Source organism: Henckelia pumila, chromosome 3 (assembly GCF_033568475.1).
Source record: "Henckelia pumila isolate YLH828 chromosome 3, ASM3356847v2, whole genome shotgun sequence".
In the NCBI taxonomy this organism is placed as follows: Eukaryota; Viridiplantae; Streptophyta; class Magnoliopsida; order Lamiales; family Gesneriaceae; genus Henckelia; species Henckelia pumila.
The window spans coordinates 140,683,265-140,700,813 of NC_133122.1; the positions used below are offsets into that span (position 1 = coordinate 140,683,265).

At 30.8% G+C, this 17,549-nt stretch overlaps 1 protein-coding gene and 1 long non-coding RNA gene across 3 annotated transcripts; both read right to left on the bottom strand.

Annotated features, from left to right (window-relative positions):
- Positions 1 to 12,249: 12,249 nt before the first annotated feature.
- On the bottom strand, positions 12,250 to 14,095 carry LOC140889629 (serine/threonine-protein phosphatase 7 long form homolog). The gene is made up of 6 exons (XM_073297348.1): positions 14,033 to 14,095; positions 13,728 to 13,850; positions 13,528 to 13,646; positions 13,356 to 13,443; positions 12,821 to 13,264; positions 12,250 to 12,726 (listed from the first exon to the last, which is right to left on the bottom strand). The coding sequence occupies exons 1-6, from the start codon at positions 14,093 to 14,095 to the stop codon at positions 12,250 to 12,252; spliced, it is 1,314 nt and encodes a 437-aa protein (XP_073153449.1).
- A 1,105-nt stretch (positions 14,096 to 15,200) lies between these two features.
- On the bottom strand, positions 15,201 to 16,976 carry LOC140893094 (uncharacterized). Of its 2 annotated transcripts, none has more exons than XR_012153019.1 (3): positions 16,863 to 16,976; positions 16,703 to 16,751; positions 15,201 to 15,403 (listed from the first exon to the last, which is right to left on the bottom strand). It is a non-coding gene; the product is annotated as an uncharacterized lncRNA (long non-coding RNA). The 2 variants fall into 2 exon arrangements; XR_012153020.1 differs by having other exon boundaries at positions 15,201 to 15,419.
- Between the last annotated feature and the right edge of the window lie 573 nt (positions 16,977 to 17,549).

The window sequence follows — 17,549 nt, forward strand, 5'->3', positions numbered from 1 at the left end:
TCTGATAGTACCCAACCAGTCATGTAAACATCTAGCAGCATTGCTTACATGACTCCCTAGGTATCAAATGATAGTGCCTGCAAGAACCAATCAATTATGGTTAGCGTACAGTACGGTCCCTTCAACTCATATATCCCGACCGATTCGACAACCATTGGTTTATCGAGAGTTGTCATTGAATCGATAACTATGTGTCATGCCGTAGTTGCATCAAAAGTGTAATTCAAGAAACTCCTTTCTTAATTACCACTTACTCTGATCAGAGATTTCAAGCTACGTATGCATGATATAACATAGGATATCCATACCCGTAGGTAAGCGGTGAATCCCCGATTACAATGCATTGACTCCTATATGTTTCGTCACAACACCCAACATTGCCACCTGATGACCCCAGATGAGTCGGTAAACAAGTCAAAGTGAAGCACTAGCATATAGAGTCTCCATGTTGTTCCGGGTTATAGGACTAATGGTGTACAACCATAAACTAGGACTTATCCACTCGATAAGTGAGAACCACTTGGAAAATCCTTTAGGGAGGGTTGTTCAGTACACTCTACAAGGAGCACCTATTTGCATGCTTGGACATCTCCATGTCCCCTACCAATGAAACATGGTACTCACATCGCAAATACTAGTCTCAAGCTCGAGCGGCCTTTATCCTTCTTTATGGCGGCTGAATCGACTAAGAACAGTTTAGAATATACAGTATTCCAAATATGAGTTTCATGACAGTTATCACATGACCATCTCATATTTTTTCTACTATTAGTATATTCAAGGGCTTTATCTATGCAGCTTGCATGGGTATAAAGATAAAGATGTGCCAAATTAAATAATGTCAAATATTATTAAAACAAAGATTGTCATACAAGAGTTCTCTCAAGTACCATCGGCCAACACATTGGCTCGACGGGCACCTACTCTAACAATGGTTGAGGTCTGTAACCCAGCATGTTCAAGAATCATGCAGATGCTAACTGTTGAATCCTAACTTTTGGTGATAACAAAACAATACATAATTGTTATAGTACAGCCGCCGTTCACATGTATAATATCAACTGATTCTAGCTCATCGGCTGACCACTGGAAGATATCTACTGAAGATTCGAGATATCAGCTGAACTAAGCATGACAACCGAAAATATAAGATATCAACTGCTTATAGTCAACCGATCTCTGCATATCAACTAACCACTGTACGAATGATCTCGGAAATCAGAATAAAGATCAACTAAAAGTTCACAAGTTTCAAGGATGCCTACCGACTTCATAAAATCACGAATTCCTAGTAACGGATCCTTGACAAGACAATTTAATGAGAAAGGACAAAGCATTTAAAGAGTCGTCTGACAAAAGGTGAAAGGTCATTAATAACATTTAATGTGAAGACACATTTAATAGACTACTAAAAAGTCTCTAGTACAGATATTTTTGAAGTAAACAGACTGCACTTCACAAAACAAAGAATGCTATCTGACATACAGGACGTTTCCTATTGTTGGCAAAAAGAAAAAGACGTTGAAGGCTTTGATATAAATATCAGAGCATATCAAAAAGAAAGAAACAATCTTTACGAAGATTTACTTACTCGAGCACTTGAAATTGTTCTGAAAAATCTATCGCTTACTCAACCCTTCGCTTCAAAGCATATCTGATCTACGAAGAGATCTACTCAAGGGTTACTCAGATCCAAGCTGTTGTCTAAAGAACATCTACTGATACAAGGATTTGAGACTCTAAGCTCTCAAACAGATTAGATATTCATCATCATCAACTAAAAAAAGTTTATAAGAACTTAGAATCTTATCAGTGTAAATCTAAGAGTTCCATTTTAGGTGATTGATAAGTCCTAACTTGGATCGGATATATTACAAGACGTTATAATAACCAAAGTCTTCTAGTGTATCCTTTCCGTGAAGAAGAAAGGGTGACGTAGGAGATTGATCTTCAAACATCCATAAACATCTCCGTGTCTATTTACATTACTGCATCACATTACACTTCATTATTATCACCTAGTTTAGTGAGAGTTGTTTTCGCACTACTCTAGTAGCTTTTACTCATCTAGGAATCTAAAAAAAATCGGTTGAGCAGATTAACATTTGCTTAATCATATTACATTAAATCATAAAATTTACTAAGTGTGTATTCAACCCACCCCTCCTCCCCCCTTTTATACACATATTCGATCCCCAACACTAAAAATTAAAGATAACCCAACGAATATTTTTGAAGATAATGCTGCTTACATTGCACAAATAAAGGGATGATATATCAAAAGAGATCAAACAAAACATATTTCACCAAAGTTTTCCTACACCCACGAACATCAGAAAAAAGGTGATGTTGATGTCCAACAAATTCGTTTCAGTGACAATGTACGTAGCTGATTTATTCACAAAAAGCATTACCGACATCAACATTCAAGAAATTGGTGCACAATATAGAGATGAATCAATTAAAGGATCTTCGGTGATTGAAATCAGATGGAGTATCAATTGTTGTACTCTTTTTTCCTTCGTTCATATTTTTTCCAATGGGTTTTACTTACAAGGTTTTAACGAGGTAACATTGGATTCTCTATAAATAATCTAATGGGGAGTGTTATATATAGATGATATTTAAGTGATTGATTTGATTGTAATATTTTTTTTTATACACTAATCCCTCTACCTTATAAATAGATGTGTTTAGTTCATATAAATGACACTCATCTTTCTCTATTATATTTCTGTCGTCTTTCATCCTCTCATATTTCTCCAATAACAAAATATATTTTCTTAAAAAAAAAGTTTGGGCTAGGCGGGCTATCCCGTTTGAACCCATGTTTGTCCCAATGGCTTTTGTAATACGATCATGAATAAAGTACTAATATGGCATATATATATGTATATATATATATATATATGTATATATAGAGAGAGAGAGAGACTATAGTAATTATAAGAAAAATTAAAGACCTTAGGAAAACTCCAGCCTGGATACTCGATGGATCCAAACCCACCTCAAAAATCGTCGGGCTTGTGAAGATCTGCAATAATTGGTATGATCCCTGAATCAGAAAACCAAGAATTGGAAGACGACGATTTAGAAAGAGAAGAAGATGGAGAGTGGGACTTACGCTTCTTGTTGGGATTCATTATTCTCCTAAGTAGAGTGTGCAGCAACAACTTGGACCCGAAGTACTTCTTCTTGGAGTAGTTGTCGGAATTGGTGGCATAGTAGAAGGGCGGAGGCATGAGAGGAGGAATGCTAATAAGATTTTGGGGATGTTTTGGGCATGAATGGAGGCAGCTAAGGCCCAGTGTGAGCAGTAGCCTACACTGGGCCCAAAAAAAAAAGTTGTGTGTGTGTATATATAAATATATATATATAGATAGGCACAAAAAATTTATATATATATATAATATAGAAAATTTTCATGCAATTTATGCAAAAATTAAATCTTTACGTGAAATTTATTAATGTTTTGGTATGTCATTAATATGATCTTACTTAATATATAGTGTTTGTGTGTATATATTATGTATAATTGGTAGATAAAATTTTTTATATTTTTATATGCTATTATTTATATGTTTAGTTGTTCACACTAAACTCAAAGAAACAATAATAATAATTTTTTTATAAATTTTAGATCCAAATTTTAGATTCAAATTTTTACCTCATCTGCAAAGTTTATACAATGTATTTTTTCTCACGAGTCACAAGTGTCATGCGCTTTGAATTTTGATTAACAACCATTACAATTCATATTACTTGTTTTATATTTCAAATTCTTTACGAAACCCACAATTTCACCAAATTTTAGGTCTACTTTTTTTCCTTTTGCAATCAGGCGTGAATATAATTGATGCTTATTTTTTCGAATGTAGAGTGTACATTTTCTACCAAATTTACTTTTGATTACAGATTCTGTACGCAATGTTCTTCGTCATTTTTTAAGGTATTTTTCCATCAAGTAAATGTCCTTCTGACCGTGTCTAGTTTGTGTTCGTACCTAAGATAAATTATTTATGGTTCTCGATTAAACTTAGCTTTTTTTGTGTTATACTTATAATATATTGTTGCCTACATTCAACCAAAATCATAGCTCCGCCCCTGATTTTGGGGTACCAGGACAAGTCTCCCACATGAATGGAACTGCACCGAAAACATCACCGCTTGGTTCAATGGATATGATAATATATGGATAAAGTACATTGAGATTATTGAAGGAATTGGATATGATTGAAATTAATAATGATATGTTTGATGTGAATGATTAATGTCGGGATTGAGATCATGATAAACTGAAAAATTACTTTTTTTACCCTTATCATTATAAATAAAATTTAAATATTATATTAATAATTAAATTTTCATTAATTTTAAATTCAAACCACAAAAAATAATTAAAAATATTAATAAAATAGAAAATAATAAATTTAATAATAATATAAATATGCATTTATTTTGATAATTATAATATTAATAAATAATTTTATATTAATTTTAATGTTAAATTTAATTAGTAACAATAACAATATTACTGTTAAATAAATAATATATTAATATTAAAATATGGTGAATAGTAATTAAATTAATTAGTTATATTATAAATTTATAATATGTTAATAATGATTTAATGATAATATAAATATGCATTTATTGGAAAATGTTAATAATAATTTAAATATTAATTTTAAAATTAACTAAAGTTTGATAACAATATTAATATTATTGTTAAATAAATAGTATATTAATAATTATTAAAATATGATGAAAAGTAATTAAAGTATTATAAATTATATTTAAATATTATTAAATTAATATTTTATGTTAATTATTAAAATGTCACTGATTTTAATTTCCAAATCACAAAAAATATAATTAAATTTATTAATATATAAAAATGATTTTATTTATAATTAAAATATGAATTCTAATTTGAATATTCATTTTTTTACTGTTAAAATTAGTTATGTTATAAATTAAATTTAAATAATATTAAATTTCTTAAATTTACAATTAATTAAATTGTAGGGTATTATAGGAAAAAAAATTTATCAACCTTCATCCCTCCTCCCATTAGGTATTATTAATCCCCCATAAAAATAATAATAGTATCTACAGTGCGGGCCGAATACGGGCTGGGCGGGCCTATCATAATATTTATCAGGCATACCAAACGCATGATAAGTGAAGGATTAGTAAGCAATCCTCCCTTATCATGCATACCAAACAGTGCCTTAAAAGAAGGGTTGTCCTTGGATACAAACTTGACATCATCATGCTTCATTCCGAAATCAAAATCAGGGCTAACACAAGTCATCTTTGTTTTTAACTACTTGTGTTTTTAATTCAGAGAAATTAATTATATATATCTCAAACTTTATAAGTTTATAGAGTAAAATGTATTTTGGTACACGAACTATTAGTAAAATATCATATTGGTACACGAACTATTGAAAATGACTTAATTGGTACATGATCCAAATAAAAGGTCAATTTTACTCTTAATATGAATTAATATTATATTAATTAGTTTTAAAATATCATATTTATTAAAAATTAATATATATATATATATATTAATAAAACCACAAACTCAATAAATAAATCATATGCATGTAGGACTAAAAATACTCATTAATAAATTATTTATATTTTAAAAATATAAATAACTTATAAATGAAAAAAATACTAATTAATAAATTATTTATATTTTAAAATTTAAATAATTTATTAATGAAAAAAATACTCATTAATAAATTATTTATATTTTTAAAATATAAATAATATATAATGAAATGATATTTTTTCTATCAATGTAAATAATTATCCATTTAAAAAAATTGATATAAATTATATATTAATAAAACCACAAAATCAATAAATAAATCATATGGATGTAGGACTAAAATATATTTAATAACGATAAAATATAATTAAATAATATTTATTTATTAATATTTAATTCAAGTGCGAGTAAAAGTATAAATTTGTAAATTATTAAATCAAGTGGAAAAATTTTGGGTTATTAGAACTATGTAAATCGAGACAATGAGTGAAATTTTTTCTTTAAAATTTGTTTTTTCATGATCTAATGTTTAATGTTGAAAATTTTTGTATCAAATATTGAAAAACTAAAATGGTGATTGTTTCAATTATTTAAACACAAGATCAACAGACTCCGGTGATCTATATTTTTATCATAACAATATATTACAATATTTGTTGTATAATTTGACTTGAAAATTGTTTATCATTATATATATATATATATATTAATTTATAATAAATATGATATTTTAAAATTAATCAATCTAATATTAATTTAATTTAAGGGTAAAATTGCCTTTTCTTTGGATCATGTACCAATTAAGCCATTTTCAATAGTTCGTGTACCAATATGACATTTTACCTATAGTTCGTGTACCAAAATACATTTTATTCTAAGTTTATATATATGTGGCCAGGTACGTATATTTATACAAAAGTACTGGAGCTAGCCCTTTTTTTATTGCGCTGAATTTGTATCAACTGTTGGGGGAAGTTTAGGGACGTTAATTTGCTATCATTGTTAATTTATATTATATTAGTCAACAATATTAAATTTTTTCTAATTTATGTACAACAATCGCAGAATTTTGATGAAAAGTCAAGAATGAAGCTCTCTTTCGTGTGATTATTGGCAACATGAAAAGGTGAATTTGGGATTTAGAACAGCACGAAGGTGCTAATTAGATCGAAATCAACTTGCCATTGATGATCGATGCATCATATATATTACGTGCAGTGGCGTACCCAAGATTATCAATCAGGAGGGGCGAATTCAATAAATTAAAAAAAATATTATACCACAAAGTGTATAATAAAAAGTCATATATTAACTTCATATGATTTTACAATACACTCCGAAATTTCATAGTTTGAAAATGTTGAATAATAATTTCAATATCAACTGTATCAAACATATCACGCTCAATATATGATATCAAACCATCATCTAACACATCATCTTCCAACCGATTACGAGGTGATATTTTGATTATTTTTATTGTTGAAACACTCTCTCTACGGTAGCAGTTGCAACAAGTAATAACAATGTTAACTTTAAAAGTAAATATCTCAAATGATATAATCGATCTTTATTCGATTGGAACATCATTTTAGTAAGCTCGCTAATCCCCCAGCCTTAGAGAACCGATTGTTACTTCGCATGTCAAAAATAAAGTTATGAAGTTGATACTCAAGATGCATTAAATACATCAAGAAGAAATCAGGTGGATAAAATTGAGTAAACTGAATCAAATTTCTCATGTCACATTCAAGCATAAAAGACATTTCATTTTTCAAAAACAAATATGAATCAGTACAAAGCATACTGTCAAATTTATTATAGTCTAAAATAAATTTATCATTATCTTATTCATCAAATATCATTCTAATCAATATAAAATTAAATCAACATTCTAAAATATATATTATATATAGAACTAAGTTTTTTAAAAAAAATTCAAAGGGGCGGTCGCAAAATTAAATTTATATTTAAAATATATATTATGTATATAATACTAAAAATTTTATAATTTCAAGGGGGCGGTCGCACTCTTTCGGGACTATGTAGGTTCGTCACTGATTACGTGATTCAATCGTTATCTAATAAGCTGGGTTTTTTTTCTAAATAATATATTTTAAAAAAATAATAACAAAAATATCGCGTTTTAAAAACATTTATGGATTTATAATATTCCGGGACTTTCTGTCCCGGATTTAGAAGAGATTTGCAGAGTATCTGCAAACCTCTGCTAAATCCGGGACAGAGAGTCCCGGATTTCTTTTCTTTTTGTTTTGTTTTTTTAAAGTGTGGTTGCTTCAAAAATCGGTTGGACCATGCGGCGGTCCAGCCGATTTTATATTAAAAAAAAAAGGGAATCTAGTCAAAATTTGACTGGTCAAGGTTTGACCAGTCAAAGACATTTTTAAATCCGGACCTGACTTGTCCGGATTCAGAACTGTGCACCAATTTGCAGGCTTAGCTGATACTGTGCATCCGTAATTTGCGGCCTAGCTTTCACGTGTGTGTGTATATATATGTGAGTAAGGCTGTGAAAATTATTTGCATTCAAGTTTAAGTTTCATAACTTCTGTCTCTTTGTTTTAAAAAAAAAACTCTATATCTCCAGTGTCTCTAAAAAAAATATATTGTGAAGTTTTTGTTTGGGAAAAAAAATCGAGATCCGTAACGTCTTGTTCGTGTCAAAACAAAAATGAAGTTGTGTATTGTATAAAAAAATCCAAGATCGCTCGGACATCCTAAATTTATTTATGTATGCTGCCAGATTCATATCACTTTCTTAGTTTTAAAAGGTAAATTATAAGTATTGTTTTTTTATTTGATGTATATATTTATTTGTTTATTATGATTCTGATAATGATTTGTAATATTTTTCAGATTATCAATTTATCGGTTTATCTTAATTTCACATGCGGTTGAAAGGTAATATTGTTATTATTATTATCACGATCATCAATTAAATGTGCATGATGAATATAATTTATTGTTATTATTATTATTATTATTATTATTATTATTATGATAGTGATCGTTGTTTGTTGTTGTTGTTGTCATCATCAAGTCATTACATATAATTTAGTATTATATCCATTAACATTATTATAAATATCAACATGATTTTTCTATTCATCATTAATTTAATTAATTATAATATTTATAATATTATTTATTATTATTATTCGTATTGATGTAATATTGTTATTGTTATTATCACGGTCATAAATTAATTATTCACAGTGAATATAATTAATTGTTATTTAATTGTTGTTATTTTTGTAATTAGAAAATTAATTAAGTATGTGAATATAAGAACAATTAACTTATTTTTATTGCGCTATATTTATGGGGATACTTTTAGTTGACCGTATTTTTTTGTGATAAATGTTGAAATTAGAAAAATATTTATTACATATTGTATTTATTAAATACATAGATTAATCATAATTTATTGTTGTACTTAAATCTATTGTCTATATTTTATCATAATACCACCCAAGGGAAACTAGAAGTAGATTAGCGTAATAAATCTATTAGATAGAAATAATCGTAAAAACTAGAATATTATATTAATTATTAAGTTTTCACTAATTTTAATTTCCCAACCCCAAAAAATAACTAAAAGATTAATTAAAGTATAGAAAATAATTAAATTTAATAGTAATATAAATATGTAATTATAGTAATAATTAAAATAGTAATAATATTTTGAATATTAATTTTAATGTTAAATAAAGTTTAGTAAAATTTAGTAACGATGACAATTATTTTGTTAAATAAATAATATATTATAATTATAAATAATAATTAAAATATGGTTAATAATAATTAAAGTAACTATTAAATTAGTTATATTATCAATCACAATTAAATATTGTTCAATTTATAACTATTTAAAATTGTAGAGTATTATAGGAAACTAAAAATTTGTCAATTTTTGTGTTGCTCTTTTTGTACTTCTGTAGTCTATTTTAAATTTGAAAGCTCTTGTTTATTTGTTTTTTTAATAAAATTGTATTTTGTATATTATTGTCTCTAATTCACTTACGTGTAACTTTTAATTATTGTATTAGCATATCTTTTGCAAATTAATTTATTTTATTTTTTAAGTGTGACTTGTGATTATACATTTCAATTTTTTGTCAGGTTTTTGCCCAATTCGTTGAATTTGGATTTAATATCATACCTACTCTATTGAGGTTAGTATTCTATTTCCTGAGTTTGTCTCCAGAACGATTTCTGTCCAAAAAAATAAAAAAATGAAGTCTGAATCCGAAGAAAATTAATCAACCAATAATACAATTTATAGCAAAATAATTATGATAATTACTTTCTAATATTAGTAATAATAGCAGTAGTAGCATATATGTTTTAAGGATGCTGATATTATATATTTTTTGTTAAATACAGAAATAGATGTCGTGAGTGCATTGCTCTATATAGGTGGTTGTGTCGTTGTCCACAATGAGAGGGTCGGGTATAGCATACCAGCAACTAGGCCCGCAAAAATCCCACGTTCTATTACATTTTCTTAGTTGTTGGATGAAGTGCATTGTCTCCTACAAATTGACCCATCGCAATTCAGTATTAAACTGTCAACAAAATATTCTTATGAAGTGATGTCTCGTCATATCGAAGAGCATGTGTACATCACAGATGATGATAGTCTGCAATTCATGTTTGATTCGCCGTTATTACATTGCTTTTACATGTATGTTGAATCATCTCCAGTATCTTACGACGTCAGAGGTTGTGATCATGAGTCGTTCATGCCAGAGATAACACAAGGTATGAACACAATAGATTTCAATGAGCAGGCACAAACTTCTGCACATCACATTGGCGTCGGTAGTACGCAATTGTATTCTGGAATTGATACAGCTGGCAATTAGGATCACCATATCATGGTTCCAACAGGAGAATATCATGGATGGGTCCATAACGAAACACTGTCATGGGATTTAAATCCATGGCCTTCGGATCATCATATGAGGAGAGCAAATATGTTGGATACAATCGCAGGAAATATTACAGAGGTGCATGATCCGTTTGCAGACAGTTCTCGCAATGTAATGAGTAGTGATAGTGAGCTTGATGCTGCATCAAATGATGGGGAAGACGATGACCGTGCCAACACACTACGTGAAGATGATACCCAATTGATGAATGCACGTCAAGGCGAGGGCACATCATCGCAGGTCCCAAACTATGGTGGGAAAACACATGAACATAATTTTCCTCGCGATGGTCATGTTATGCGTGAAATTCCTCAATTTTTCAACACAGTTTATGATGAACAAATTCCCGATACATTTGGGCTATCATCTAGATCTCGGACTAAGTTTTACGATCCTCAGAGGCCGGAACTTTGTGTGAAAACGGTTTTCAAGAACAAAACCGAATTAATAGCATCTGTGAAGGATTTTTCTGTTCGAATTGCGAGACGTGAATATATTGTTGTCCAAAGTTCTCCAACAATATGGAAGATCAAGTGTAAGAACTTTTCTGAAGGTGGCAACTGTGGTTGGGGACTTCGAGCATCATTCAAACAGAATATAGGATTTTTCATGATAACGAAGTACGGTGGGGAGCATACATGCATTTCTAGCCAAGTGGGTATAGATCACCATAACCTTTACGTAAGTATGGTAGCAAGCACACTTTTTGGAATTGTGCGTTGTGATCCTGCATACGAGATCAAGTATGTCCGAGAGAGTATCAAAGGAAAATATGGGTATGATATATCGTATGCTAAGGCATGGCAGAGTTTGAAGCGAGCAGTGGAGATCGTATATGGTACATGGGAAAGCTCTGTTTCTTTGCTTCCTAAATATATGGGTGCTTTGTCAAATTATAACCCAGGAACTATTGTACAGTGGAAGCATCTTCGGCCAAACGACCATCCCCAAGTTTTAAACTTTGTATTTTGGGCCTTCAAACCGTGTGTAGATGGTTTCTCGCATTGTCGTAGAATAATCAGTGTAGATGGCACACATCTGTACACGAAATACAAGCACAAACTACTCATTGCAGTGACTTTGGATGCTAATAACCAAGTGTTACCTCTGGCATTTGCGTTGGTCGATGAAGAGACTTACGAGTCTTGGCATTGGTTCTTAAGTAATGTTGCACGATATGTTATACGAGGCTGTAGAGGAGTGTGTCTTATATCTGATAGGCATGCAGGTTTAACAAGTAGGTGACACTTGAGAGATAATTACGTGGATATGCAACCTACAGATTTTCAATTTATCATAAAAATAAGTTCTTCGTTGTTTAAATTTTATCCTTTGCATATCAAATGTTTTATATTAACTCTACTTATGTTGCACATCTGCCTTATAAGAATTTTATTATTAATTCTAATATTTTGCAATCTCTTAATTGTTAATATTTTGCAATCATATAATTGTCTTTGAATTATATTTTTTTAAAAAAAGATTTAGTAATAATATTTTAACTATACATTTTAATAGAAAATAATGCACTTTGTATACTATTAAATATGTATATAGATTTTATAATTCAACGTGAATATTTAAATGAGGTTTTGTACGTAAACTTATATCTAAATATAAATTTTGTACTAAACTTAAATATATATTGTAAAAGAAAAGAATTCAGTAACAAAATATTTTTAGAACATAAATATTTTTATATGTACATGGAATCAAAAGACAAAATTGTCAATGACGGTGATAACGATGACCACCAGTGCCGCAACTAGGTCTTACAATTGTTCTGCGACCACGACCATACCTCTCCTCCTCATCTCCCTCTGTCCGTGGTTGTTCAGGAGTTGTGCCGGGACCAACCGTACTCACAGACATCTCAGTTATTGGTATATCAGAATATTCTTGAAATGGGATCGGTGATATATTCAATCGAGGGCGTATGTCATGCATAAATGGTCGAAAGTCACTTTGTAGAAGTTGTGTAAAAATACCAGCATATGGGGTGTGAAAGTTATGATCATACCCTCTAAAACTCGACATCATAGGCGGAGTATAGAATGTAGTATTTGTTGTCGAAGGTCTGGGGTCCCCATAATGTTGTGTGTACCTGGGATGATTTGTCGTAGAAGTTCCGGCTTCACCCTCATTTTGTGTCCACGTTGGATGTTGCGACATAGACACATGACCTTGTTGCTGATATTGTTGTTCCTATATAATAAACAAAATAAGAGAATGTTCATGTTAGAAAAATTAAAGTTATTTTAAATTTAATAAAATAGGGAAAAAATGTAACACATCTTACAAAAGATTGTCGGTATCTTCCATCTATGGGATGATATCCAACCATAGTCGTAGGTACCAGCGTCGGAGATACAAAAATATGAGAAATACGCCGGTACCAACTAATATACTCCAACGTGGTGTCAGGTGTACCAGGTATGACAAATTCTCCGCCCATGACAAAATTATATCTATTAGTCCACATATCCACAAACTGTTTGTGAAATGCATCCCAATCGTAATTAGGTCGCCCTTGTCGTGTCAATTTATGAAATATGTCGTAGTTAGGGGCGGGTGGGGGAATACCCTGACGCATTCCAAATTGTCGAAGACATCTCTCTGGTCGGTGCATTTCAATAATATCAAAATTTATCAGAGGACATGCAGATCGACATAGGAGATTTCTATCTCCCTCAAGGTACATAGACAACTCTGGTGACTCCATATCATATACGGTCCATTTAAACTGTCGAAAAAGTAAAGTAGAAATATTAACATGTTTATCTTAAAACAATTTATAAAATATTTTTATAGTAATAGGTGTTGTAAAAAATTACCTGTCCGTCTACCATCCTATCAAGCATATCTCTCATTACACGAACAGAATGACGCACAGTGTGCACCCATGAAAACCCACGCTTCCACCTATGATATGAATAAGCAGACAATATAGGACATTGATAATAAATAATAGAATCATATTAAAAATTAAGTGCTTATGAAGAATACTTTGCGCCATAAGGTGGGAACGGTAGTCCCTGAAGCACATCGGCAACTTGCTCCGATGCCAGATGACTTTGTTGTACCCTATCCGGAGTTAAAAGTGTAATCCGTGACCACACCCAAATCTGCAACGATATAAAATATACACTTTCCATAACAACAATTTAACCAAAACATATATAAATTTTATATAAGTATAATTGTACCTGAAGTATTTGGAGAGGCCCACATAGATCGCTTTTTGACTCCATGGATGTGTTGCATAATTCTCGGTAAAGATAGGCCAATACAGCCGAGCCCCAGCTATATGTATTCACTCTATCGATGTCCTGAAGAAATGGTAAATACATAAGCTTTACAGCAGAACTTTCTGAGTCCGGAAACATACATCCATCGATAATCAGTAATGCCACACAACGAGAATATTTTGCAACGTCGTCATCTGTGCTGTCATCCTGAATCATATGATCAAGACAGTGCTTTCGTATAGCGCCGAGGGAAAGGTGTCCACCTTTGATTTTATTATCCTCGGGCATGAAACCCAACCAATATAAACAGCGTTGCTGCAACTCATTTTTAGTAATAGGCACGGATAATATTTGTTAATTTCGCTGAAGATGGGTGCCACGGTGACAGGTAAGGACCAATCTTAGACTAAAATTCGTCGAGATCAGTCCCGGCAAACGCTTCCCCAAGATCAAAGGCTCATCAAACAGCGCTTTATAGCTTTATTCAGGATTTGGCCCGAACTGTTCGGCAGATTCCCACGACGCGATAGGTCAGCGAAGCGTGAGCGGGCGCGGAGAAGGAAAGGCCAAACACTTCGGGCGACAGAACCCCTAGTCGGGGGTCTGGAGCGCCAACAGTGAACTATTAAGGATCGCATCCCGCGTGACAGAACCCCTAGTCGGGGGTCTGGAGCGAATAATGTCTCCCCATTGAAGACGAGAGTGAGGTACAACGACTCTCCACTCTCTCCCAGCGAATCAAGAAATCTAGCTCGAAACCGGTCGATTCCTAAGCCATTCGTTCTCCCCTCTGCAATTTCCCCTCTACCATCAATAGGTTTAGCCAGGGCGTTACCCTCTCTTCCGCTACTGGTGGACTGTTGCACAGAAAGGCCGACTGCCGCCTTGCTCAAGCAATAAAAAGATGAACTCGCCTGGCTCTGGCTCTAGAAAGAAGCTATGAAGCGAGAGCCTCTGAATTCCTATCGGGTTTCATAGCGAAAATCAAGGTGCTTTTACGAAAGCCGGTCACCGATGGTCTGATCTCCTTTCCTCATCAGATTTTTGGACCAGGTGAAAAATGGGGCCTTTCACCCCTAGCCACAAGTCATCCCCGTATTTTGCCACATACGTGGGTTCGGTCCTCCACCAGAAAGTTGATTGAGCGAGACAAAGACAAGCGGGAGATAAATTCCTTTGATAGGACAGAAGACAGAGGCAAGAGCAGAATGAGAAAGAGCTTGGTCACCGGACCCGGGGCTTTATCATTCCCAATACTAAATAATGCATCACATACCTCTACACCAGTGATGGGAATGCCATCGATGTTCAAACCCCAAATCATTGCCACGTCTTGTAGGGTTATCGTGGTCTTGCCTACGGGAAGGTGGAACGTGTGGGTTTCTCGATGTCATCTCTACCATGGCTGTAAGTGATGATCATAATATTTTATTGGTCCACACTGTAAGATACCATAAAAACCCATGCGCGCCAAACATAGGCGAACACGATGGTGAATTCCTTCACTGTACAATGCCCATAGAAAACGATCGGAACGACGTGGAGGTATTAGTGAATCCATGTTCTCGGCATTGATATTATTCGAAATATGTCTATCTTGCAAGTACAACACATTATCTACATTTTCGGTCATCCTGCAATTAATAAAATCTGGATATAAATTAAATTACTTTTAATATCCAAATATAACTGATGACATATTCGATAAAAACTTTTACATTTATGCAATTTTTCATTAGCAGCAAATGATATATTGTTGATGATGTTAATTAAAGGTTAATATAATATTTATTATTTGTGATTCGACTCATAATATGTTAACAAAATATTATACACTTAAATTACTAAAAAAATACACACACACATTCATGCCTACTAATGATTTTTGTCTAATATTATAAATTAATTTCAAATTTAAACGAGGTTAGAGAAGTAAGCAAAAAAAAAAAAAAAATCTTGACAAAATTTTTTTTTCCAACAATACTCTTCAATTTTAAATATTTACAAATTCAAAAAATTATTTAATAATTAATTTAGATTTATAATATAATTAAGTTTGTAGTTACTGTAATTATTATCCAGCAACTATTTTTATTATTATTGATTATTATAATATATTTGTTTTTTTGACAATAATATTGTGATAGTTACTAACTTTATTTAACATTAAATATATAATTATTACAATAAATACATATTTCGTTATATTATTATCAAATTTAAAATTTTTATATATTTTAGTTATTCTTTGGGTTAGGAAATTAAAATTAGTAAAAATGTAATAAATAATATAATATTTAAATTTTTACTATAATTTAATAAATTTTAATTATTTTTAATAATTCTTTGTCGAAATAATTATTAACATTCAAAATTATTAATTGTATTATAATATATTTTATTCTTAAATTCAAACAATTAATTCGTATATATCTACTTAATTAATTGATATAATAATAATTAATCATTTTATTCTTTATAATTGAAAATATAATCTTTGAAAAAATCATTACGAAGTTAAATAACTAAAAAAAAATAACACATACTATGATACTTACTAATGATTTTAATACATGAAGTTTTATTCACATACTATTTTTTTCTTAAATAGATTTAATTATGTATTTTTAGTTTACTATTAACAACTCACAAATGTATCTTATATCTTACATATAATATTGCAGAGATCACGCAAAACAAAAAACAATTATAGTCTATATAAAATAAAATCAAAAAATTGTGTCGCTATAATTTTAAAATAAATAAATTAATTACTCTATACTTAAGATAATTAAATAAAATTATAAATTCTATTTTAACTAAGCATAAAATACGTAAAGAAAACTTGTAACTAAATTAAATTCATTTTAAATTTTATATTTCACCAAAATTAACAAATAATAGAATCGTAAGAAAATAATTACAATAATTACCTGTTAACTGCTTACGAAGACAAATTCAACCGTTGAATTAAATTATAACCTGACAATATTTTTAAAAAATTAGAACAAAATATACAACTAAATAAATACATTATAACAAAATAAATTTATTACAATAAACTAAAAATTAAACATAAACATAAATGGTTACCTTTTAACAAAGACGGAGAAAGTATGAAAAAAATGATCGAGGAATTCGAATATATAAGCGAATAGAATGGAAAGGGAAGAGGATACACGGACAAAATATATGCATCAATAATTGGAATGTGAAGGGACTCACATGCATCAATAAGCCCGTGAAGTCCGTGAATGCATTGATTTTCGTCTCTGAATCCGGAGCAGGCTGCTCCGGATTCAGAGTGCTGTCTTATCGGTCACAATGACCGATAAGACAGCTTATTCATTTTATTTAAAAAAAAAATCGGCTAGACCAGCAGTTTCGATCTAGCCGATTTTTTTTGGACTCGATTTAATCTGAGTTTTTTTTTTTTAATATTATAACTAAATCTGGGACAGTCTGTCCCGGATTCAGCAGAGATCTGACAAATCTCTGCTGAATCTAGGACAGATTGTCCCGGATTACACTAAATTGATAAAGTTTTTAAAAATGCAATATTTTTATTAATTTTTATTTATTATATATTAATTTAATAAAAAAACCCTAATAAGCTTCTCTCTATGCATGATGCCATATGAGATTGGTGAAGGGTTAATTGTGAATTTGGGGAATTTTCATATGTTATATAATTCTCTCCCGGTCCGTAACGAGAGAGGTCAGGATTCAAACTATGGTGAAAGCAAAATATCTCCACCTCTTGTAATTAAAAAAAAATGG

Excerpts from the sequence above, each read along its gene's own strand:
- LOC140889629 (XM_073297348.1), bottom strand. The coding sequence starts at position 14,095 with ATGAGTTGCAGCAACGCTGTTTATATTGGTTGGGTTTCATGCCCGAGG. Across the intron at positions 13,851-14,032 it reads CGAGGATAATAAAATCAAAG|GACATCGATAGAGTGAATAC; the intron begins GTGGACACCTTT and ends CCATTTCTTCAG. Across the intron at positions 13,647-13,727 it reads GGCCTCTCCAAATACTTCAG|ATTTGGGTGTGGTCACGGAT; the intron begins GTACAATTATAC and ends ATATCGTTGCAG.